Source organism: Festucalex cinctus, chromosome 18, assembly GCF_051991245.1.
Source record: "Festucalex cinctus isolate MCC-2025b chromosome 18, RoL_Fcin_1.0, whole genome shotgun sequence".
In the NCBI taxonomy this organism is placed as follows: Eukaryota; Metazoa; Chordata; class Actinopteri; order Syngnathiformes; family Syngnathidae; genus Festucalex; species Festucalex cinctus.
In genome coordinates, this window is record NC_135428.1 from 17,344,368 (window position 1) to 17,369,073 (window position 24,706).

The 24,706-nt window shown below is 40.2% G+C and overlaps 1 protein-coding gene across 4 annotated transcripts in view; it reads left to right on the forward strand.

Moving 5' to 3' along the window:
- The first annotated feature begins 452 nt into the window (after window positions 1–452).
- The window catches only part of cadm1a (cell adhesion molecule 1a), a 338,297-nt gene continuing 314,043 nt past the window's right edge, over window positions 453–24,706 (forward strand). For all 4 annotated transcript variants that reach the window (XM_077504824.1, XM_077504825.1, XM_077504827.1 and 1 more), the window contains exon 1: window positions 453–600. In XM_077504824.1, coding sequence (XP_077360950.1) covers window positions 528–600 — 73 coding nt within the window. In that variant the 5' untranslated portion in view covers window positions 453–527. The remainder of the gene's footprint in view (window positions 601–24,706) is intronic.

Below are 24,706 nucleotides of genomic sequence, written 5' to 3' on the forward strand. Positions count from 1 at the left end.
TTTCAAGAGAATTACTACTTAGGAAGTGCTAACTACAAAGGACTGTGGTCTTGGTTAGCCTCCATTTCGAACCGTCCGGTTCCACTCGAGTTTGACAGTGACTGCTTGTGCATATATTCTCCCATGTTCAAGGTCTACGGGGGAAAAAAAACAGGGAATGATAATTTAATTTCTATTATATTATGGTTGGAACATCCAACCGCACAACCACAATAAACATTAGGAGTGATTTTCTTTGTGTGTTAGTTAACGGCCATTTGCTTTCACAGAGTAAATGGCGTTGCATTGTGGAAATGTCTGAAAACTAAGCCATGAAAAAAAAGATGGCCATAAGTTGGAAATAGATGAGTGACGGCGTCCGTAGAAGCTTCTAGCATCTTATTATCAGAGGCCAGCGGAGGGAAGGCGGAGAAAGCAGCGAGTGGGGTGGGGGAGTGAGCGATTAAGTGAGTGAGAGAGGGGAGGGTGGGGGGTGCGTTCTCCGGTGAAGCTGCCTCGCGCCACCATAACTGAAGCAGGTGTCCAACATGGCGAACGCAGGCTGCGTCTCTCTGGCGACTATTCTCTTTTTATTCATCTTTCAGGCGGCTCTTCCCCAAGGTAGGTTCTTCTCGTCGACCGGGCTGCCTTTTGTGGACTATGTACTTTCCCTCCATTTTGATACGCGTGGATTTCGAAGCATATTAATCAGCATTTTTCAGCTTTTTTTTTTTTTTGCGAGGCTCGTGACCAAGCTGAGCAGTGGATGTACGGACGCCGACTGTTCATAAAGTTGGACTTATTTGCTTATATGGAGATTCTCATTTGCCCCCCTTTGCGTCACTTTTGGACAACACGCCCGTCACCGAACTGGGAACTCTGATGTGTCGTTTAGAAAAAAAGAAAAAGAAAAGATGTCGCACATGGTCACGTTTTGGGAGTTGCGGTCCATTGACTCTGTTGTAAATCACGGCAGTAAAACAAAATGCTCAAGTGTCTCCCAATGCACAAGCCTCACTCGAATCGCTGATTTAAGGCTTTCGAGTGCAAATAACGTCCGAAGTGATGCGTATTCCGTCATTTGTGGTGTATTTTTCTGTGTTTTATAAGTCGCGCAACCCGGTGAAGCTTACTCCATCTCACTGGTTTCAATGTTCGCACGCCGCGTTTTCAAAGTTAAAATTAAAAATAAATTTTGCCCTACGGCGTTGTACACATACGCCGAATTGGCAACGATGTGTTAAAATACGGAATCATGTCTTGAAGTGGCCTTAAATATGCTTGTGTGTCCCACGGGGAATGGGGTTAATATGGATGTGCGTGGATTGTTAAGGGGGTTCAGGTCGGTCATCTTCTGGGTTTGCAGCAGACTACGTGGGGCGTCACTGTCCCCTTCTACAGAATAGTGAGTTGAAATGCTCTCGGATGATTTGGGGTGAACTTACTGTGTACAGAGTTTTATTGACTGTTGTGTTTTTTTTTTGTTTTTTTTGGGTTTTTTTTGTTTGCAGCCTTGCACTGCTTGGTTTCAGGCTTTTTCATCTCGCACATTGCCATGGAGATGTGATGGAGAAACAACAGGCGACGCACCCTCACACCACCCATCACCATCACATTCACTGGCAACACGTTCACATCAGTTACACAATCATATTACAAGTAGGAAACTGGCTTTGTTGGGACTATTTCTGCAAGGCAGTTAGGCCATGGGTGGGCAACCTGTGGCACATTGACTATATGAGCGCCCGGCACGGAATTCCTGAAATAAAATGCTAATTTTCTGCTATTTTTAAAATTAATAATAAATAAATGTAGTGTGGTCTTGTAGAAGCGTGACACTGCTCTTTGTATAAATCCTTTTTATGCTGAGTTGGTGCCTCTTAATATTGGAGGATGGCAGACGTTGGTCGCGTTGTGGGATTATACGGGCACCTTAATCCAGAACGTTGCTTTTATCCATGAAAGCGCTGTCGTCTGGTCATGGCGTTTTATGCTGAGCGAGCACAAGTCCATGTTGTTTTTGGACTACAGCAACTTTTGACTCCAGCTTCATTGTAATGGCTGAGACAAAGCCCGGGCGACATTTGCACAAAGCATATTAATTATTTACCCTGGCCAGTGCTGACTCGCTTTGTGTTGTTAAGCATTGCAGGATGTTAGCCCCCACCCCCACCGCAAATATATATTGAAGAGTTATTAAGCTTCAGTTAAATCGTGGCACGCAAGCCAGTATTAAACTTTGTTGGTGAGATAACATCCACCGGATGTGATTCAATCACTGCTATCTTCTGTTACCTCTGCCAAGGAGGCTAAACTTTGTTTTAAGGGTGGAGCATGGGCCAAGAAGAACCCATTACAATTTGGTGAAGATCCAGAATTTTCATCCTTCTGAGTTTTGTTAACATTGTGAGCAAAAAGGCCATATTTTGCATAATATCTTGGTGAATAAAACATGCTTCTTTCTCCTGATTCAGGGAGTTTGGTCCTGATCCAAATTTTTCACACTGTACGGCCAGGACGGCAATTTACAACATTATATCGAGCTTGTGTTGTTTGTAAACTATTTGGGGGAAAAAAAAATTAAGTTGTTGGCATGCACTCTTTAAATTGCGCAGTAGGGGTACAGGCTAGCTAGCTATCGAATATATATATATATATATATATATATATATATATTAGGGGTGTGAATTGCCTAGTACCTGACGATTCGATTCGTATCACGATTCACAGGTCACGATTCGATTCGATACCGATTAATCCCGATACGAATGGTCACGATTCGATACCGATTAATCCCGATACGAATTTATAAGTCGATTGTTGCGATTTTTTTTCATTCATATTTAGAAAATACTAATCAGTAAGCTTGTAGAGTGTAAGATTTATATGAAAATGTATTATTTATTTATCTGAAATTTCAGTCTTATAGAGGTTGTAATCTGTTTCATGTTTAAACAGCATTAAAATAAAATATTAAGGCTTAATGTTCCGTTCATATAACATTCTTCCATGCTCAAGGTGTGAATCCTAAAAAAACAAAAAACAAAAAAACGATTCTGCCGATTATTGAATCGATTCGAGAATCGCGCGATGTAGTATCGCGATATATCGCCGAATCGATTTTTTTTAACACATATATATATATATATATATAAATAATAATAGATTATTCTGCTGATTTATCATTTATTTTGTAATATTAATACCAAAGCACGGTCGCTGACTGGTTAGCACGTCGCCTCCCAGTTCTGAGGACTCCGGTTCGAGTCCAGGCTCCGGCCATTCCTGGGTGGAGTTTGCATGTTCTCCCCGTGCCCGGTGGGTCTTCTCCGGGTACTCCGGTCTCCTCCCACCTTCCAAAAACATGCATGGCAGGTTAATTGGGCGCTCCAAATTGTCCCTAGGTGTGCTTGTGAGCGTGAATGGTTGTTCGTCTCTGTGTGCCCTGCGATTGGCTGGCAACCAGTCCAGGGTGTCCCCCGCCTGCTGCCCAGAGCCAGCTGAGATAGGCACCAGCACCCCTCGCGACCCTTGTGAGGAATAAAGCGGTCAAGAAAATGGATGGATGGATGGATGGATGGATGGATATTAATACCAATACAAATGTTCACTTGAGTTGCACACATTTTCATCCACTTGGGGTTGCCATCCTCACATCCTACACTGTAACTTGTCCGGTGAGTGATGTGGGTGTCAGCAATGAGGAGTTGGTTGTTGCTCAAGATAGCCAGTCTGTGTTTGTCGGCCATTTTAAATTAGCTGATGCCGATAACTTGTTGGCTTGTCTAATTTGTCTGTTGTGTTATGTAAATTGTTTACTATACACATATATTACACATTATCTTGGTATCTCAATAGGATCGCGCTGTTAACATGTTCCCACAAAAACTAATTTGTCACGTGCAATCAACCTAATTAGTGCCATCACAAACATTTTTTTTGCCATAGTAAATAAGTTGTTTGGTTGTGATATCTAATGGGGTCATATCAGGGTGAAAAAAAATATATAACAACCCTCAACTCAAGATGAAAGGACTGATTAATTAAATATTTGGTTGTTTAAAATTTAAAGAGCGGTGCAAAATGCCCAGTGGGAGTAATATCTGATGTAGTTATCTGGATGGCTGAGTCTTGAGTTGAAGGATGACTTCAGCATCTAAAAACACTCCTTGAAGTCTTGGGAGATTTTAATTGTGGAGTCTTGTGGGAAGTGACACGTGGAAGTTCAAAGTTTTGATGTCGCGCTTGACTTTTAATAGGGATGGTTGATTAATTGGTCGTCAGAAATTGGGTGGGATGTGTTGATTTGATTTCATCGTCTTGAAGCAATTAAAGCAAAGCTGAGAGTAGCTGCAACTGTAAGTGGTGCTGTAGAGTCAGTCTCAAATGTGTTAGCTGTCTAAAGAAGTACAAGCGTGTAAGAGTGTGAATGATTTTAGAAGGTGAAGCCTAGGTCAGGCGTGGTCAGGTGAGTGACGTGGGTGTCAACTAGGGGTGGGACAAAAAAGCGATTCGACCGGATATTGTTCGTCAAGGAGCGCTATAACGACTGCATCGGTAGCAGACTCGTCAATCGATACAAAATCCGCCGGGAATCCTTAGATACATTGCTTGTAAAGTAGAGATAGACCGATAATCGGCCGGGCCGATATTTGACGTATTGGTACATATCGGTATCGGTCTGTTTTATTAATCTGACGGCCGATATGAGCGATCCATTTAAAACTCCGTCTTTTCGCTTCGAATGCAGCCCAGAGCGTCTCTGTCTGTTATGGAGTCCAACTCCAGCAACGTAACGCCCATCGCAGCATTTGATTGGTTAGCCGTGCAAGAGCCAGAACCAATCAGTAGTGTATGCCGTGTATCACAGTAGCCGGTCACACACGCACCCACAACGCGAGACACATGCTTCGAAGGTAAGTTAAAAGAGAAGAGACTCGGCTGAACTTTTCACCATGATAAGCTAAACACATTGAATTATGTTGTGTATTAAATGCACTATATGAATGGAGCTGCATTGCCTTGCATTGAATCCCCGCTAGCTAACAGTGGTGTGTTCAGCTTAGCATGGAGGCTAACACCCAGTAGCTAATTCGCTACTTGAACTACTCGGGGAGGGAATCACACACATTTTCACTTAATTAAGTAAATAATGTTTGTTAGAAAGGTTCCAAATATTAACAGTTGTCATTATTATATTGTCTAGTTCCATGTTAAGAGTAGAGTAACGTCATTATATTTACCTCTCGTGACGCACACATTGCATTCTGGGCCACGTCCACTACTTGTTGCATAGCGGTTATTATGCAGTGAGATGCCACAGTGACACTAAATAGTGTTTAGTTACTTTATATTGTGTTTATTTGTCGCACTGGTTTGCCATTGTGTGCCTTAAGCTTCGACGTCGATTTGATTGACAGCTCGTTGTGCACCTCGTTAAAGTCCGCTCCGTAACAAATTAAGTGTCTCAAACACCGTTTAACTACACGAACGTGTTCTCTTCCGTATGTTTGGCATTAGTAGAGAAGTGCACTAAAGTATAGTGTGCTTATTTGCTCGTTTTGTCTCTCTTTTCACGTCATGTCTGCCGTCATTTGGGACATTATCCTCTCAATGGATGCCACTAATATGTAACATCTACGGCCGTACACGGCTGCAATTAATGTTCAGTGATGTAATTTCGTTACGTGCATCATACTTTGAATAATGAGCTCATGTTTGGTGTTGTATAACTTTCTCGTGTGTTAGTAACTATTCATGTGGACAGCTAAGATAGTGCTTGTTAATGTGAATTAGCAATGTTGCAGCCCAGTTATTATTTAGACAAGTACATCTGTGCCATTAAGTGATACAGTACAGTACAGTAGTGAGAGAATAGTGTGCCCATATACACACACGTGTCTATAAGTGTAAAACACATTAAACAGCAGAAACTGGCAGCGGTCCACCGCAATAATGTCTGTTTAACCAAGTTATTCTTACTATTATTATAACCAAGTTATTTTACTCTACCTTTTTCTGCGTTGATTGGGGCATCCTAAGTGGCAGTAAACTACATGATGAAGTGTCTTTTGACAGTTCTCTTGTAGAGAGGAGTAGCATGATATTGCTGTTCTCGATTTAAGATCCTCAGCTTATCAAAACTGTCTATATGGTAACAATAACAATAATCATAATAAGGTCTACAAGAACTGTATGGTGTTCAGGGATGAATAGTTTTTCTCATGGAATTTTTTTTATTTTTTTTGCTGTAGTAATAAGTAATGCCACAGCTGATGCACATTTTGAATGACAGGGTTCCTCCTATTACTTCAAAATATAAAAATATAACATTTATAGAATAAAACTAAAAGTATCCCAAATGCTATAAAAGGTAATGTCACATTGGCCCCACATTTAACTCCCCCCGCCACCAACGTCTTATTGCAGATAGAAGGATGTAAAATGAAAAGTGCAGTGTGAGAATCCATTGTAAAGAACTGTTAGGGTTTGCATTATTCAAAAATTTGGTGCCAACATTTTAACTTTTACTGCAAATGAATATCGGCTTCAAATATCGGTTATCTGCCTCCTTGACTACCGATAATCGGAATCGGTATCGGCCCTGAAAAAAGCATATCGGTCTATCTCTATGCTGTGGACCGGTTATCACGTGGCTATGAATCGGTTGCGTGTGAGACTTTATGGTTTTCATAACAAGAAGAAGAGCGCCGTGCCGTGCTCTACTTGTTTTGTTTACGTTTCAGCAGCATCACTATTCAAGCTACTTCTGTGTTTACAGAGAGCTAGCAAAGTAGCGCTCATAGACGCTTCATTCCCCGGATGTTGGAAACATAATGCAAAGACATTACATTACGCACCTTTTTGGGGGGGGGGGGGGGTGGCACCGTCAACGCCAGGCTCGCGACACGGCACGGTATAGTGGTCGCGCGTCACAGCGAGTGACAACATGCAACTGGTGACAAGAGCAGAAGCTCGTACATCTCGGTATTTCCCATGGCTATCAAGTCCTCTCGGTGCACTTTTATGGTGTTGGTACTGCGCGCGACCCTAAAGAATATTTCCCGTGACGATCCAATGCATGGATTCAAACTTCACACAGGTGTGTCCCAAAGCCAACACACCAGCTAAGCTAAAAGCACAACGCAAGCATCTCATTTCTCCATTTGTGGCTGCCTGTAAATGTACACAACTAGCATGAGAAGCAGTTAAGAGAATTGAGACGTGCAATTACGTCATCAAACTCAAAATGAACGACCCAAAAAAAAACAAAAAAAAAACATGAACAGTAATGATTCCATGGTCATCATCGTGTCTCAGATTAAAAAATAATAATAAAAAAGATGTCGTACATTAACCAAAAATGAAAGTGATGGGAAAAGAAAAACAAAAACCGTTGATAAAAGGGGAGGTCATTTTTGGCAATATTATTGTAGATATTAAGTGCTTAAAATGTGTTTGATAGATTTATTGTTCCATAAGGTGGCTTCAAATTTCTTTTGGCTGGACGGTAGGTTTATTTCATGTCTCAAATTTGTCTCAAAGTTTCTGAAATACTTCACATACTGTACACATATTCTGTTTACCGGTAATTGTGTTGGTGTCTTTTTAAAGGTTAAATATTTATATTTAAAATTAAATTATCAGCCTTTTCTTTTCCTGATCCTTATTTTTAATAGAAAGAAAAACAATTATAACTGGCAATAACGACTAATAAATACTTAAACTGTGATAAATTTTTCAGTCATATTGCCCAGCTCTTTTTTGCGGCCTATTTAAATAATTGATTCAATATATGAAAATATAGAAGACACTTTTGTTGTTGTTTTTTAACATGTTTGAAGATACTGTAAAAATTTATGGTTTTAAGATTAACGTCTACAAGCAACAAATGTCAGTATGATTTGAATATTATGAATATTAAAATGAATCGTATCGAATCGAAAATAGTCTCGTTCCCAGACTTAATCCAATCATATCAAACTGTTCTGCTCTGAAAGATATTGTTTTTCAATCGAATCGCAACCTGTGTATTGAGATACATATCGAATCGGCCTCATGTCAGAGATTCCCACCCCTTGTGTCAACGAATGAAATGTTAAGAGTTGCCATTGAGTTGTTTAGGGGTTGTGCTTGGTACGACATCTCACACCATCCCTAATAACAAACTGTGATTCCATTAGGCTGGTTTTTCTGATGCAGTTTCAGTCATTGGAATAAGCATAATAATCGATAGAATCTATTGTTGATTAATCATCTCTCGAATTAAATTGACTTATCATGGAAAAGCTTAAAAAAAAAAAAAGATCTTTCAGTCCAGGACTTATTTGGCATATTGATGTGCCTGTTTGCAAAAACCAGATATTTTTCCGCCTTTGCTCAAAATTGACATGCAAATTGTCTTATCTCGCAGTCACAAAGTGGCACACTGGGGTACAAAGTGTCATTCGGCTTTCAGCTCAACCAGTAGGAGTTCTGGTGATGGAAAACAGGTGCGGGAATGGACTTGTTCGCTGTCTGTAGCCCTCAACAGCCTCTTCAAGTGTAATGAAGAACAATGCCTTCATTCCTCAGGGGGGAAGGAACCCCAAGTGACCCGAGTCGCTCCCGCCCCACCTCCCACCCTTTCCCCTTCTCCCGTCGATGGCGACTGTTGTTGGCAAGCCAACAGATGACTGGCTCGGGTCGCATCTGGCCTCTGTGCACTTAGTGTAATCAAAGCGAGAAAAAAGCCTTTACGGCCTACTTGTCAGTGAGCCGTCTGCTGATGGGATGTCAAGTACGCACCTTCCGCTTCCGAATCTCTCGAGGGGGCCAGTTGAGCGGGGGGCGGGTGGGCGTGGACGCCAATCTGTCGCTCGGAAAATAGCCTACTTGCCGTGGGCGTCTAATTACAGTGAACAGTTTGACGTTGTTGCATTTGAGACCATCGTAAAGGAGTCAAAACTAATTGAGAAGGGCTTGTGACGTGAATACATTAATACAAATATTTAGTTAAAATTGCTCTGCCAAAGCTAAAACAGGAAGTACAACAGAAAACTTAAGTGGGATTCATTAAAACGCTTCAAACCCTCACTCAGCTAATATTAGCAACTCTACGCAGAGGATAAAATATATGACAATTATTGTCAGTGTACACGTTGCACTGTTTTAAATTTGTTGCTTACAGTGTTAAAGCGCTGCAACATAGATGCTATTGAGCTTTATCGTTAACCTAGCAGACTGTACGGCTAAACTATGGTTGTTTTATATACACAAAGTTCTGTTTATTTTGTTTGACAGTAAACTTCAACTGGGAGTGGCAATTTTTAAAAGTTTTCAGGGTGACTTCTGCTCCTTTTGGAGAAAAGCCATCCAAACAAATCAAACTGATTTTGAGTTCATAGTCGAACATCAAGGAGGCTGACTGCTGAAAGCATTCTAGCTTGTCCATCTATCTGAATTTAGATGTATATTTTATTCTACTTATTTATTTTTTAATATGGTGCCATTGCAAGGTAAAGCGAAAGCGACAGTCAAGTGTGCCAACGTCATCACAGAATAGCCTGAGGCCAAAAATCCCAAACAAACACGATCAAGTGGGATGGAGCGCATATATCACATGGCTTTGTGTTCTGTCGTTGAGATGAAGCTGTAGACACAATGCCTTCACTTGTTGGAGACGTTTCATCTTTCAAATGCTACCCTTACCCTCAAACTCCCCGTTTTCATCCACAAACTGAAAATGTATCTATAATTTGTTGACAAGTCCAACTTGAAGTGAAACGGAAGAATTTTTAAGTGTCGAGTTTGAGGCGTCCATCATCTTAGTATGCGGCGGAGACACAGGGTGCCATCGGACGCTCTAATTGGGCCCTTGTTCCCAGTATTCACAGATATAATTATGAGCCGGACAATGAACGAATAAGGAATCAATGCCCATCATTTTCTCTGTCCGCCACATAAACAAAGCATCTGGCGTTATGGCTGTAGTTATCGGAGAGGAAATTAATGTCTTTACAGAGTACAATAGCGTCCGCTATCGCCGCACAGTTGGCTCGAGTGATCTTGCGTCTTCCCACTTTCATTTTAAGCTACACTCCAGCTTGTAATACATTGCAGGAAATTTGCTCCTGATGAGACCCTTCAGGCCCTCGACTGTCTCCAATATAAATGGAGCGTGCCCCATTCCACCTCCCCAACCCCTATGCACACTTCTTGTCTTTTCGTCTCAGCTATTGTGACTCTGTTCTTGAGGGCGTCTTCACTAGTGGGTGACAGCTGCCACTCAACATTTGTATTTTTGCTATTTCCAAAGTTGTATCTTGCTGATGCGAAGACTAGCCTCACTTGAACAGAAATGGTAGATTGGAAGACTGTTGCAGAGCGACAGGTTTAGTAATAGCCTACAAAGTTTTGCAGTCTGACTCATTAGAGTTAATTGAGAATAATAGTCAACCATGGATTTAAATGCAGCAAAGCCAACACAGACTCCTCGAGGCAGCCTGAAATCTGCTCAATACAACATCTAAATTAAAAGAACAAAAAAGGAATTGATTTGAAAATTTATTGCTAATTTCATCAAGGAGGTTTAGTCGATAATGTGGTTAGAAATCGCACAACTGTAGCAGTAGATCTAAACAGGATCTGAAGAGACCTCAGGTGTCTTAATTTGTAATTGAACTACATGGCAGTAGTTTGCGTCCAGCTAGGTCATTTTGCCATATTTTTTGACACTATAGTAGTGGTTGAATAAAAAGACAACAGTCAATTGGACAACACGTCGACTTTACCACTCTGCGATGACTGTTGTAGGTTGAAGTAGATTAATCGCGATATGACTCTACTATCGCCACCTTTGCGGTGAATTCCCAAAAAACAAACAAACAAACAAACACAAAAAACACAAGTCCTTAAACCTTGATGCTACAGGTCAGGAAAGAAAAAGTCTTGGATGCTAAAGTCAACATAATGTTTGATAGTGAGAAGTGATGTGGTATGTATGAACCAAGGTGCTGAACAGATTGTCCGGGATCCTTCTATTTGCTCTTCAATCAATTTGTGCCAACCTATGCCCAGACACTTTCTTCAGTCTTGAAGTTGTCGGATCAGTTTTGTAGGCGGCTTGCTTGTGAGTTGTAGTCAGGGTGGAAGCTTTGCAACGTGAAAAGAATTGAGGCCTAAGGCCCCCTGTGTAGACCATCACTATCCCTGACACGTATACATTTATAGCCTGCCTGTAGTCTGTGTCACTCGTGGAGTGTTAAAATCCATAGAAAAGTCAGCCATGGGTTGAAAAGTAGACTTCATTCCTTTCCAGTTCTGGGAAACAAACTGCACAGATCCAACGCAGTTCACAAAAAGTGCCTGAGGTTTGGGCATCCAGCCTCTGGGGGTGGGCTTGTAGTCATCCAGTGCCCTCAAGCACCCTGTGTTGGATTCTGAGTCGAGAGATTTTTTTTTTTTTTTTTACCCTCACCTCTTTACTTGGCGGTTGAAATCGGGTCGGAGCAGCTCGTGTCTTTATTGCACAACAGAGTAGCCTTTTCTTACCTTGTTTATACTGCTCCACACTGGCAAAAGCACACTGTTTTGTAGACCTTGGACACTCGCGATTCAATAAGCGTCCCGGGAATTCAATCCCACAGGAGGTAAGGATAAAGTAAGCACTTTCCCCAACAAAGGTAGCAAAAAGTAAAGTGCCTGCACTCCATGCCACTGCAAAAACTTTAATGGACAAACAACCGAGGGGCCTTTTGGCGGGTCAGGGACCTTTTAATGCTGATTCTGGTCGGTACATCCGTCCAAGCAGCCATTAGGAGCGAGGTGTGTGGGCACTGCTTTTTGCTGTCAGTTTTCCCTGCGTCTTGCATAAGTAGCAGTTGTGCGTTTCTTCTAATTATCTCCTCATAGTAGCCTTTTTTTAAAGCAATCGCAGTACAGCCAGAGCACACTTTGCACCGCGTGGGAGGTGAAAGACTGCGGAACAAAATGTGAAATATTTTCTCAATCTGCTTTAATTATCTTCTGTTTCAATGATGACAACAAAGACTTGTGTATGTGTTTTTGAAGAATTATAATGCTTTACCTGCTATCCTTGCCCTCCTAAATCAGACTTAAGTAGTGTATCAAACTGTAAATGTTTTGCTTGGAGCATTACAACACAACGCCACATTTTCGGGGCTTACAAGAATTGTTGAAAACGTCAGCCGGGTCTTTCTGTCCTATGCTGGAAGTAAGAATTAAAAAGAAACGGACCCTTTTCCAGAAAGCTGTTCTCGCTGCTTTGAAGTGTGCAGTGTTTGTTGGGCTTCACTTGGCTGTCAGATTAATACCTTCTCTTCTGAAAATGAAAAATGGTTGAAGGAGCAGTTAATCCGCATAAGATTTATTTTTATTTTTTTTAAGGATAAGAAGCTGCACATCTGTCTGTATTGATTTGACCTCGCGTGACAAGGTCTTTCTAATTTACGCTCCGTTGCTGATGACGGAACACAATCTCATCGTTTGTTTGCATTATCCATTATTCCAGTTACATTACCAGGAACTTATAAGGCAATAGAATAACAGAGAGAACTGTAAGAAATGTATTAGAACATGTTCATTTGTTAGTCTTTGGTTTTATGCCTGGTGACCTTCCTGACACAACCCACCTATTTTTTATTTGGTGGAAGTAGAGAAAAAAAATCTTGCTGATTAAGTTGTATTGTACATTATGTATTGTTATTTACGATTTAAAGCTTATGTTTTTCCACAAGTATCAAAAAACATAATCATCAGAGCTTGAATGGATTGACATTCTTTATAATACCAAACTATCAATAGATTAATCATCTCTATCTCTAGTGCATGATGTAAACTTGATCTACCACAATCAGAATTGACTTAATAGAGATACTTTTTTTTTTTTTTTTTTTTTAAACTCAAGCTTGATTGCCAAATTTGAAACCGGTGACCGTGCGTTACCCCTTTTCCGCCGCCTACACATTCGCCCCTCTCTTCCCAGTCGGCGTACAGCCTCCGTTTCATCTCTGACCTGTCGGAACAAAGCTAGCGTGGGATGGGCGTTTTACACCACATTTTTATTACCTCCCACACCTGAATGCTTTGTCAATAATTGCAGCTTAGCATGTTCACATTGTGCTTCTTAAAAGCATCATAACACCATCCTATTGTACGTGGTAATTTCCCCCCCTTCTATCACACCTCGGCGACACGACAGTCAGTACAGTTTTTATTGTTTGAGGTTGTTTTTTATTTTTAATTTGTTGATGGCACAGTCTGGCTTCATGTGATTTAAAAAAAAAAAAAAAAAAAAAAAAAAATCGCATTGTAAAAGATGAAGACTGACAACTAGGTTTAGGCTTTTAACTTGATCTCCTTGATTGGCTACTACTAATTGGGGAAAAAAAAACATTTTTCTTTGTAGTTTTTGGTGACTTGAATCAAGTGCCACAGGGCACCCTGCTGGAAAATACAAATACAAAAACAAATTGATAGTGGAAGAAGAAGAAATAGAAGAAGATAGACTAACCATTAGCTTATATCATCACTACATTATGATTGATTGCTAACTCTTCTCCTTGTTGTTTTTATTTGTTGAGTGACAACACTGTGTTGACCACACACATACATTGTTGTATTGTTGCTATTGAACAGGTTTAAAATTGAGACCCGCTCACCCAAACCAATCACTGAGTGAATTTTGGTCTTGTACACACCCTGCAACCACAGGATAATCGCTTGGGACAATCTTTTGGAGATATTCGAAAATCAGGCCTTGCTGATTTGATCGGAAGGAACGAAAAATGCTCAAATTTTACCCAATTGTTGGTGTGCGGCACAGTTGAGTAGTTTAGATTGAGGAACAAGTAGTACACACCATTTAGTCTATTGTGCGTTTCTTCAACAATCAAGTGCACAAAATTGACCTTCCTTCCTTCCTTGAAATCCTAAATATCTTACCGATCAACAACTTTTGGACGGTAATGTTGTGGCGCTATATCACAAAAGTTGTACAAGAGCAAACAGGGGGCCCCTTACTATAAGGGGGGTATCCATTCATTGTGATTCCATGTCTAGCCCAGATGCTGCCACTTCAATCTGCTCTCTATTTTGTCACACTAATGCGGCGAAAGATGACAAGGGTGGGTCATCTCGGAGTGGAGACAGAAGAAGGGGGAAAAAAAAAACAAAAAAAAAACAGCATGGGATGAGCGTGACAGCCGATGTCAGCCTGCCTTCTATCTTGTGTGGTGGGGAAAAATGGAAAAGACTATGGGTCATCGCGGAGGGGAAAAATGGCAAAGTTATATTATAGTTTGATTGCAGGCTCCAGTACAGCGACGTTTGAAAGATTTATCTTGGAAGGGTTGCCCGTGCATGACGTGTAATGCTGCGCCATATTGCTGATGCTTCATAGGGGGCTGGCATTTATTATTTAATTGACGATCAACCATCTGGACATTCATGAAATATTATTGTGTGGATGGCGCAGATCCCGTCACCACACAATTATCCTCTAGTAGAGGTGGGAATCTTGGGGCACCTCACGATTCGATTGCGATTACGATTCAGAGGCTACGATTCGATTATAAAACGATTATTGATTTCCCCCCCAGGCAGCAGAAAAAAACCAATGTATTTTTGTGCTTTTAATGTTTCGTACATTAGTTACAAAAATAGTACAAAAGTCCTCTCAGGCCTACATAAACTACTATTTCAGTATCAAGTTAACAGTTCAAAACAGTAAATAAAATACTCAAGTCCTCATTCTGTAACAACAGCTTTTAAGTATATTCAGTCTTCAACAGAATAAAACATAGCATTGAGCAAAAATATATTATTTTTATCCACTCAAAAGTGCATTGAGGTATAAATGAAAGACAATGTGAACTACTACTTCAATACAAATGCCTAAAAAAAAAAAAAAGAAGTGCTTTCCTGCTTTTTAAGTTGTGTAAAGATGAACATGTAAACATTAAAGTTTCTCAGAGGTACAAAAAAAAAAAAACCTCAAGTGCTTTTCTGCTTTTTAACTTGTGTAAACATGAACGTGTAAACATTAATGGGATCGTTCGGCTTTTTTAACATGAATCTCAATTTGATCCTCACCTCCCGTGTGTGCGATCAGCACTGACTTCTTTCTGACAGCGTTCGGTGACACGCGTTCTGGTTCGACGTTGGACGAGAAGAAAATAAAAAAGAAAATAGTCCAGCAAGCTGGCTGGGGTCTCGGAAATAAAGCGTTTTTCTTCTAAAAACTTTTTGTTTTCAAAAGCGTGATACATTTCCACCACAATACTCTTTTCTGAATAAAGTCAGACGCCATTACCGCCAGCCACTACTTTTCTGTTCGTTCGTTCGTATCACTGCGCGGCGCCCTGTAGAACGCTAACCGACGCACTGCAGCCAGCTAGCTGATACTTCCGCCTCAAGTTGTTTGCCTTTTCGGAGCAGGTCTGATGTCACGAAGAGGTGGGTTGGTCAGCTCAGCCATGCTTGTTGTTGTTTTGAATCTCGAGGCGTGAGTTGTGGATGTGTACTCTCGGTCCGTCCCAAAAAGCGTCCCGAAGACCGCGCGCGCTACTGCGTTTCAGTTCCGCGTACTTTTCGCTCGTTTCGCTTCCCTTGGCATATTTATATAATCGGAATTTGGACGTTTGTGAATCGTTCTCGATTGTTGCACGGCCGAATCGTGAATAATCTAAGAATCGGAAATTTTGCACACCTCTATCCTCTAGTGACTATCAAAGAAATTCAGTCAAATGACAACCCTTTCTGTAATGCAACTAAGGCTGCCACTAGGGTGTGCGTCTCTCTGCAAAAGATTGTTTGATAAGGTTTTCAATACAGGGGTGCGAAACGATTCAATGACAGTTTGATTTGAAAGTGTAAAAATTTGGTCGGTTTCAGTAGGTTTTAATTCAATTTGATATAATCTGGCTCAGTTGGGTGTGATGCAATTACTATTTTGTTGTCATTTTACATACATTTGAATGATCAATTTGTCAGGACAGTAAAAGTGCCACATGCTTCTCAGATATCTCTGTCCAATAAAAGGCGATTTGATATCATCTTGATATGTTTGTGATATATAAGTGCTATATATATATGTGATAAGTGGAACAATTCGGTTTAAATGTTTAAATCAAAACAAGATTTTGCTGTTGGAAATGTTGTTTTTTGTCATGCCCCTAGCTGTCATTAACAAATCTTTTTAGAATAGATTATGCTGTTGAATAATCCATTAATTGATTGGGTAATTCTGTTTTCATGGACATTTGTTGCCGGAAAGAGCATCTGTAGGGACAAATGTTTATACGGAAACACATAATGGAAGTGGCCAATCATTTCCAGGTGCCGCAAATATGGTTTTAATTATTACAGTTTGGATACAAATTTTTTTTCTGTCGAATCATTTTTATGCTTAACAGTTACCCGGCTTTTCAGACCCGGCTGTAAAATCATACTTGGCAAATATAATTGTTGTATTTGGTTGGATTCCAGTTGATAAGATATAAACATCCACGGCAGTGAAAGCGTTAAGTCCTTTTCATTTTGTTTTGAACGGCTTTTTTAATTTGGCATGAATTGTAATACACCGGTGACATTGTTTAATATTATTCCACGAAATAATAGCTAAAAATGACTTTTGTTCTTCAGTAAGAAACACATCATAGCGAAACTTGGGTATGTTGTACACGTCAGCTTTTCACTCCTCGTCGATTCTTATTCCAGAAAATGACAGACCGCTGGTAAATCATTCATACCCGAGAGCCTGCACTACTGAACAATGCTGTGAAGTTTTGTGTTATTAAAGTTCCGGCGTGTATGGCAGTACTATCTAGGAATCTATCCGAATCAGGGGGATTATGCCGCAGCTGGGCTGCTGTTTGAGAATAATCAGTCAAGTCTCCATAGAGAGAAAATCCTTGGTAATTTCCCGTACTTGTGCTTCCATCAGTGGAGCATCGCAACGTTTCTATATTGGGAATAAGGGCTGCGTCAGACAGTTTTGACTGTCCCTGTGGTTTTCACCAGCTGCCTGCATTTCGCCGCTGGAGCATAAGCACGTACAGGTATCTCCAAATTTAAAGTTTTGGATTGTTTTAACATTTTTAGAAATACTAAAACCCCAGTACATTTTTGATCGTTAAGCTTCCTTCGAGTTAAGACACCAAGAGGTTATTTCATGTCCTTACTCTTAAAGTGGAAGACCGGGCATATACATTTTAGGATACTGGTGCATACCTGGCGGCAATAACCTTTTCAGTATTCATAGCTGTATTAAGCGGCTTGTACAGCTTGCTATGCAAAAAAGTACGTCATGCTTGAGGCTGAAGTGCAAACTTTAGATAGCGAAGAATGTCAATACTTGGACGCAGAGCAGCGTTTTCTCTGCAGCCACTAAAAAAACGATCACCGCTAAATGTGATGAGTTTTCAAATGGAGAATGTTCATTTTGATGGCTTATGATGATCCTTCATATGTTTATGCATCTAATTATGGACTATAAGTGTTAGTATGGGGTGCTGTAACACTGCTGGGAAGAGTTTTCCTCAAACTTGGTCTGCTTTGAGGGTTAAAAAAAAAAGTTTTCTAGTGACTCATCATCTTCTGGTCTACCTCAGTTTGGTTACAATTACTTTTAATTGGGATTGAACAGCTTCCCTCATGCTTAATTTCTTAGTTCTTCAAAAAGTCAATTTATTGAATATTTGCTGACAATGGTGCAGTCTTTTGGTTTGACTCTAACCATAAGAAAGTTTGAATTAAAGTACGTGTTGACCTACAAGTGGTACCAAACAAATCTGACCTTTTTCTCCCGGCCTCCCGAATAACATACCGAACCTCGCGGTTTCCTCGGCGCACTTAGTCTTCATCAAATATTAATCATTTCCAGCACAACGTGGCTCCGTTCACACTACGGTAAACTTAGCCTACCCGAGCAGTGGTGCTTAGCTAATCTATTTTTTTCAGCCCTACTCTCAAAGTGAATGGAGTGCAAGTTATTCTTGCAGTAATTATCATGAATGCTGGCTCGCTGAGAAAATGCAATTCATGATTATTCGGAGGCAATCTACTCTGTGGTCCTTTTGAGTAAATTACTTCATAAAAATTTGGGCTTAGATGCTTTGTTGTATGTTTGTCAACGAGCTTACCGAAAAAACTTTTGTGTAAAAAGTCCAAGGAACATAAGAAATAGTTATTGACAGTTTTGATCACTATAAATAAGCATTTTCTTTGCTGTTATGGAACAATAAAATAAATTATTGGACTGGACGATTCAATTAACCTCTCCAATCTCTGGTCTTCCGGAGGCTAGGTTTGATATGGAGCTTGTATGATACTGCTGGGGTACAGTGACTCCAACGGGCCGAGCAACACTCCATTTCAAGAGATTAGACGCTGGCCGGCCAGAGTAACCAAATCAATACATCCTCTTAAGGAAAGGATTGACCATGCATTGATCCACACCTAACCAGAGCGAGGGATTCACTGGGTCACTAAAAATAGTTGCATCGTCACAAAACCCCCACCTTGGCTCACAATTCTTCTGCTATCAATCAAAACCCTCTGGTAATCTGATGGTCTTGGGTGCCGTATGACACAATCTTTATCTAAACTTATAATTAAGTAAATTTTCTTAACTCTTGAGCACAAGAATGAATTAATCTTTAGTCCGTTGCCAGGACGAATGTCTGTGAAGGTAGTGAATGTTGATTTCTCATCAGGGTTCATTCAAGGTTGCAAACGTTCACCAAACGGTCGGCAACAGTTTTTCTTGTTGCAAGGAAATTTTGAGCATGTTCAAAATTTCCTTGCAAAAAAACCCCCACACAAACCAAGTGCTAGGTGTACAGTTGGGATAGGGACCAAGCCTTGATCTATACACGTTTATTGTTTGACTTATGACAAGTTCCAAACTTGAACACTTGTCTCAGAACTTTTTGCTACCTGTGAATCGCTTGCATTCATGGACGTACTGTATATCCATCCCACTTAACTTCAAGTGACCCTTGTCTGATACCGGTGTTAATGTTCAACATAAGAAACAACCGTCATGACCCCCCCCCCACACACACACACACACACACACAACACACACACACACAAAGTAACGCAGGTAAACAATGACATGCATCGTTTTTGATTATGCTCATTGGTGGGATTAACTGCTATGTCCACTGGCACGTAGTCAACATGGCAGATTGTCTGGTCGAGGCCTGATTCAGAACTGAAAATATGCTGATTACTGTCATGACTCATCACCACCACACTATGTGGCATGGCAGAAAAGAAAAAAACAAATCACAATTGGGTCACCATGTACTGCAAATCCGTTCTAAGATTCCTGCATCTAGAGTTGGGTAGGCAGTGTGAGAAGTTTTTAAAGAGTCAAATGTTTGTAGGATGTGATAGAACACACCTAATTCTCCAAGGGAACAAGAAGTAAGATAAACATTGCCCAAGATGGTGGAGTTCTCGTCTGTTAGACAAACACGACGCCGACTAGGGGTGTGAATTGCCTAGTACCTGACGATTCGATTCGTATCACGATTCACAGGTCACGATTCGATTCGATACCGATTAATCCCGATACGAATAGTCACGATTCGATACCGATTAATCCCGATACAAATTTATAAGTCGATTGTTGCGATTTTTTTCCATTCAAATTTAGAAAATACTATCAGTAAATTTGTACATGTACACTGTAAGATTTGTATGAATATATTTATCTAAAACTTGAGGCTTATAACCGTGAGCCACTGTACACAAACAGTTTGCAATCTGTTTCACATTTGAACAGCATTAAAATAAAAATATTAAGGCTTAATGTGCCGTTCATATAACATTCTTCCATGCTCAAGGTGTGAATCCTAAAAAAAAAAAAAAAAAAAAAAAAAATCGATTCTGCCGATTATTGAATCGATTCGAGAATCGCGCGATGTAGTATCGAGATATATCGCCGAATCGATTTTTTTTAACACCCCTAACGCCGACTGTTTTCGTTTGTGACTGTCTGCCGGCAGACTCTTCAAGAGGAGGTGAAAGTTGGACTTGAGTGCAAAATTAGAACTCAAAGGGGGGGGTCTAATTACAGTAAAAAAAAAAAAAAAAAAAACTAAACACCATGTCATTGTTTGCTGCATCTCACAATTCTTCAGGCACCTCTGATGCACTCATGAAATATACAGTACATGTGGAAAATTAAATATAGATCTGAGGATTACACACTCAGAATGAGGAACTCTGAGTGCTGATCCCTTCAGATAGTCCACACATAAACATTGTAAGCCTGAATTTGTATGTGACGTTGCATATTTTTTACTTGGAAGTTATTATTGGCCTTGAAAATGACAATTACAGGCTAATTTGGCCAATACAGAATATAATTTTCAATGTGCTCGATTTCTATTGTAGCATTGTGGGAACTCATCCACTACCCATGATGTAAAGACAAACTCCCTGGCTGTAATTTGGTGTCTCCGAGGACAAAATAAAGTGTAAAGTGTCTTGTATACATTTGCAGTATTATATTGGTTGTTCGGTTCAGTGGGAAATAAACATGGCTGTCATACTCTGCAACGTAATCTGCTCTGAGGTTGAGCAGCATTTAATTGCTACTGGTACGCTCTTGTTATCTTCCATAGGAAGGACGAATGAAAATGGCCGTCAGACAAATTAGGCTCCTGGTGTGTGGAAATCTAGCCTGTAGGGTAGCTGCCCTGGTAATTAGCCTCACCAGTGACAACTGCAGGCTTCTTACAAAACAAACCCAAAGACCGGACGCTGACGGGCGATATGGATTAGCTTGTTTTGCTTCCGACACGTACTAATTCTCTGTGCAACCTGTATTATTAACAGCCAGACCTTGACAAACCTAGTAGCAGTTCATCGAATGTAGCTCGATACTTCTCATATATGCGGCATCTGCAGAAGAACATTAAACTGATGAGTCGTCATTGCACAACAGAGTATGTAGATTTTGTGGCAAAATCGGCTTACAACAGAACAGTCCCAACGTGGTGTTTAGGCATTATGAATGGTGCACAATGAAATAGGGCTGCACAATATATCTAAAAAATATCGATATCTCGATATTGGCCCTTGCAATATGCATATCGCAAAGGCATGCAATAAGTTTTATATGGAATTTTTTGCTTTTTTATGAATTTGACCAATGCGATGCTAACTAAAATGTCCATCGCCATTCAATAGTTGAAAATGATCAAGACATAATTACAATTAATTAACTAAGATTACATTAAGGTTGCTTATTTTGCCACATGAAAAATGTTTTTCTTTCATTAGGTAATAAAAATGTAATTTCTTTAGGTACATGTTAAATATCGCAATAAAATCGATATCGCTATGTTCAGCAAGTATATCGCATGTTTTTCCAATATCGTGCAGCCCTACAATGAAATAATTTGCATCTAGATATTATTTTTGTCTAGTTTGGGTTGCCATCCTCACTTTGTCGCTTTAAAAAGTGGGGCTAGGCTTGGTGAGTGACGTGGGTGTCAGGGAATAAGTCTATAGTTGGTTTATTTCTATCTAGATTGGTGTGTGTGTGTGGGGGGGGTGGTCACTGCAAAGCTTTGAGGCAGAGCATTTGCTTCAAAACTTTTGTAATAAAATACAATTGATCAACTAATCATTGCAACACCATTAATTTGTCTTTATTACTGCTGTTAGTGTAGGTTAGCGTCCGACGACCACCTTTTTATTAAAGGTCAAGGTTTACTCGAGATTTTTTTGTTTTTGTTTTCAAACCTGATTTATTTTAGTCCATTCAGGTACACTACATTACCCACCACCTTCCCTATGCCTTACTTTTATATAAAAATATAAATCCTCAATGAATGAGACACAGATTACACCCACTTGTTTCACAGAGGTGGGCTGCCTACTTTTTGTACAATGTCAAGAAGGCATGGAGGTGATCCCACTATTTGAATACAGTGGAGGCATCACGGCAAAGGAGCGTAGTTGGCGGGGGCCACATATTTAGTGAGGTTGAGCAGTAGGCTACGATACCGCCTGGCTTTCAGTGCACATTCATCCTTTCTGATGGGATTAAGGTCAGGCCATGTAGCCCCAGTCAATTTCGCTTTCATCAAACTGTGAATACCATTTCTTTATAGAGCTGCTTTGGTGGTTGTGGGTATTGTATCGAAAGGGGAAAATGTATTTTTCAAGTGGTTGCCACAGTATTTTTTATTTCTGTACAAAGTCCACTAAACTGTCCCATGCTAACCTTTTTTTTTTGTCCACTGTAAATTCATGACAATTTACACTGAGCACAATCTCCTGCAAATCTGTGTATCTACACAACCAACTCTATTTTCACAAATACAATAGTGTCCTTAAATACAAGTTTAATTTGTGGTGTGACCATGTTTTTAACTCAAAGCACTTGTATTGCAAAACATACTTCCCAAATGAAATAAACAGAATGCTCTCAGTCCGTTCCAGCTCCCGCAAAACAATTCGACAGTATTTGTCAAAATGCCAAATATCGGTACCGATAACCAGCCTGGCCGATAATCGGTCTATCCCTACACTTAACCAACGTGTTTGAGAGTCCGAGTTTTGTTTTACCACAGTAGGAAGAAAACTCATTACTACTGTCTGACAATTGGTTTACACCTGACTACCAAGTCTCGTATCCAAAGGATTTTCAGTAATATACTGATAGTCCTTAGATTACGTGTGTTTAATCCGTTTCCTCAAAAGTAAGACTTTGGGACATACAAGCTTTTGTTTAGCCCAGCAGTGATGACTTCAACCTGTGCCAATTGCTGAGCGTAAAATCAGTATGTAATCCCGTATTGTAAAAAAATAAATAAAAAAAAATCAGCTTTTGCTATGTAAAGCATTTAATTCGCTGTTATCTGCAGGCGCTGCCTGTTCCAACAAGGTTGGTCTGTTGTTGTTCTGACTAAATATTGCGTCCAATTTCACATGCGTCTGGCGTGTTGAATCTGCATCACCTTTTGTTTTTCCTTCCCTCTAATCCCATTCTCTCCACCTGAGGAAAAAGGAAAACCAAACGCCAAATCTAAACACAAGCTGCAAAGTCATTTGCTAATCAAACTTGGGTAATTAATTCTTTGGAATCTGTCAATTAATTTGCATAATGAGAGGTAGCATGATTATGACTTCTACTACTCAAGCCCAAAATTGTAATTAGAGATTTAGTCTGCATTACAGCAGAAAAAGCTCCCCCCAGCCCCCCCACCCCCTTCGGAGTTATGATAGAGGCGATTTTAGCATCCACTGCTCTGGGATGGGGAAGAAAATATGGCAGAACAGTATCAGAATAAAAGCCTTTCCGCCCCCATTTTACTTTTGCTCGAGCCTGAAGGGAAGTGCTGGTCGGACTGATCTTCTAATCTGTAAAGAACCAAGACCCGAGCTTCCATGGGGCGCCGGTCTCTTAAGTCTTCCAAGGGACCCTCCTTTTTTTTTTTTTTTCTTCCCCCTATCCTTTGCCTCATTCTTCCACATTTAATTTGCAAGAAAATCCATAACCTTTTACAGATTGCATTGCTGCTGTGTTGCGGCAGCACAGGAAGATGAAGGGTTGCATTATAGCAGCGGTGTTCGCCTTCTGCGTCGTGCTCGCTCAGCTGTGAGGCCGAACTCGGTGGGAAAGGAGGGGCGACAAAAACAAGAAAACAAGGCAGTGCAAAGCATGAAATAAGGGAGGAAATGTCACCAGGAGTCGGGGGAGGACGCAGATCGATGCCAGCTAATCATCCACTTTACTTTGCTATATAAGCTCAATTAAAAAGCACAGAGCGGCTTGCTTGTTTTGCCAGATAAAAGTGCAGGGAGTCTCTGGAGAGTCTAGACCGGCGTCTCCCTGCTGGGCTTGTGTCGAAATGAATCTTACTGCGTCATCATGAGAGTGATGCCACTTTACGGTATGAACAACAAGACCATTTTATATTGAATATCTTTAATCTGTATCAATTGTTTTTAATTTATTTTTTTTTTTTGTGGATCATTCCTTCATTTTAGTAATATTCCAGATGCTATTAATCAACATTCTATATACCAGGATTCTTGAGTTTTAAATTGTTTTTTTCCCCTTTGAATTAGAATTCGTTTTTTTTTGTGCTGCATACTTTTTTGTGTGTTTTTAATTGGTTTAGTGGTCTTAAAAGGACATTTTTCAGTGCTACCTGGAAAATTGTCATTGTATTGCATTGAAGTACAGTTGATCAAGTTGATGTTCTTGATTGTTTGTTTTTATTATGGGTGTGAATTGCCTGGCATCTGGCGACTCGATCTGTATCAGGTCGCGATTCGATTTGATACCGATTAATCCCAATACGAATCTGTAATATTGCCATATTTTTTATTTTTTATTTTTTTAACTCAAATTTAGGAACCACTAATGTGTGCGCACCAATCGGCCGGCCGGCAGATTTATCGGCCCTGATTTCCTTAATTTTAGGTGATCGGCCGATCCCTTCAAAATAAACCGATCTTTTCCAACAATCTCATCTCCCTCCTCAGAGGTCATTTTTATTTAAGAGAACAACTTCATGTGCAGTTAAAACAACCCATTTGTATTATTTTGCCAATATTGTTCATTGTTTTCCAATAAAACAAGTTTGGAAGACTGAAGGTATATGCTGCCCATTATGAAAAAATAATCAGTATCGGCAAAAATCGGGATGGGCAGCTCAGACTTTTTTAAAAGATCGGTGATCGGCTGGAAAAT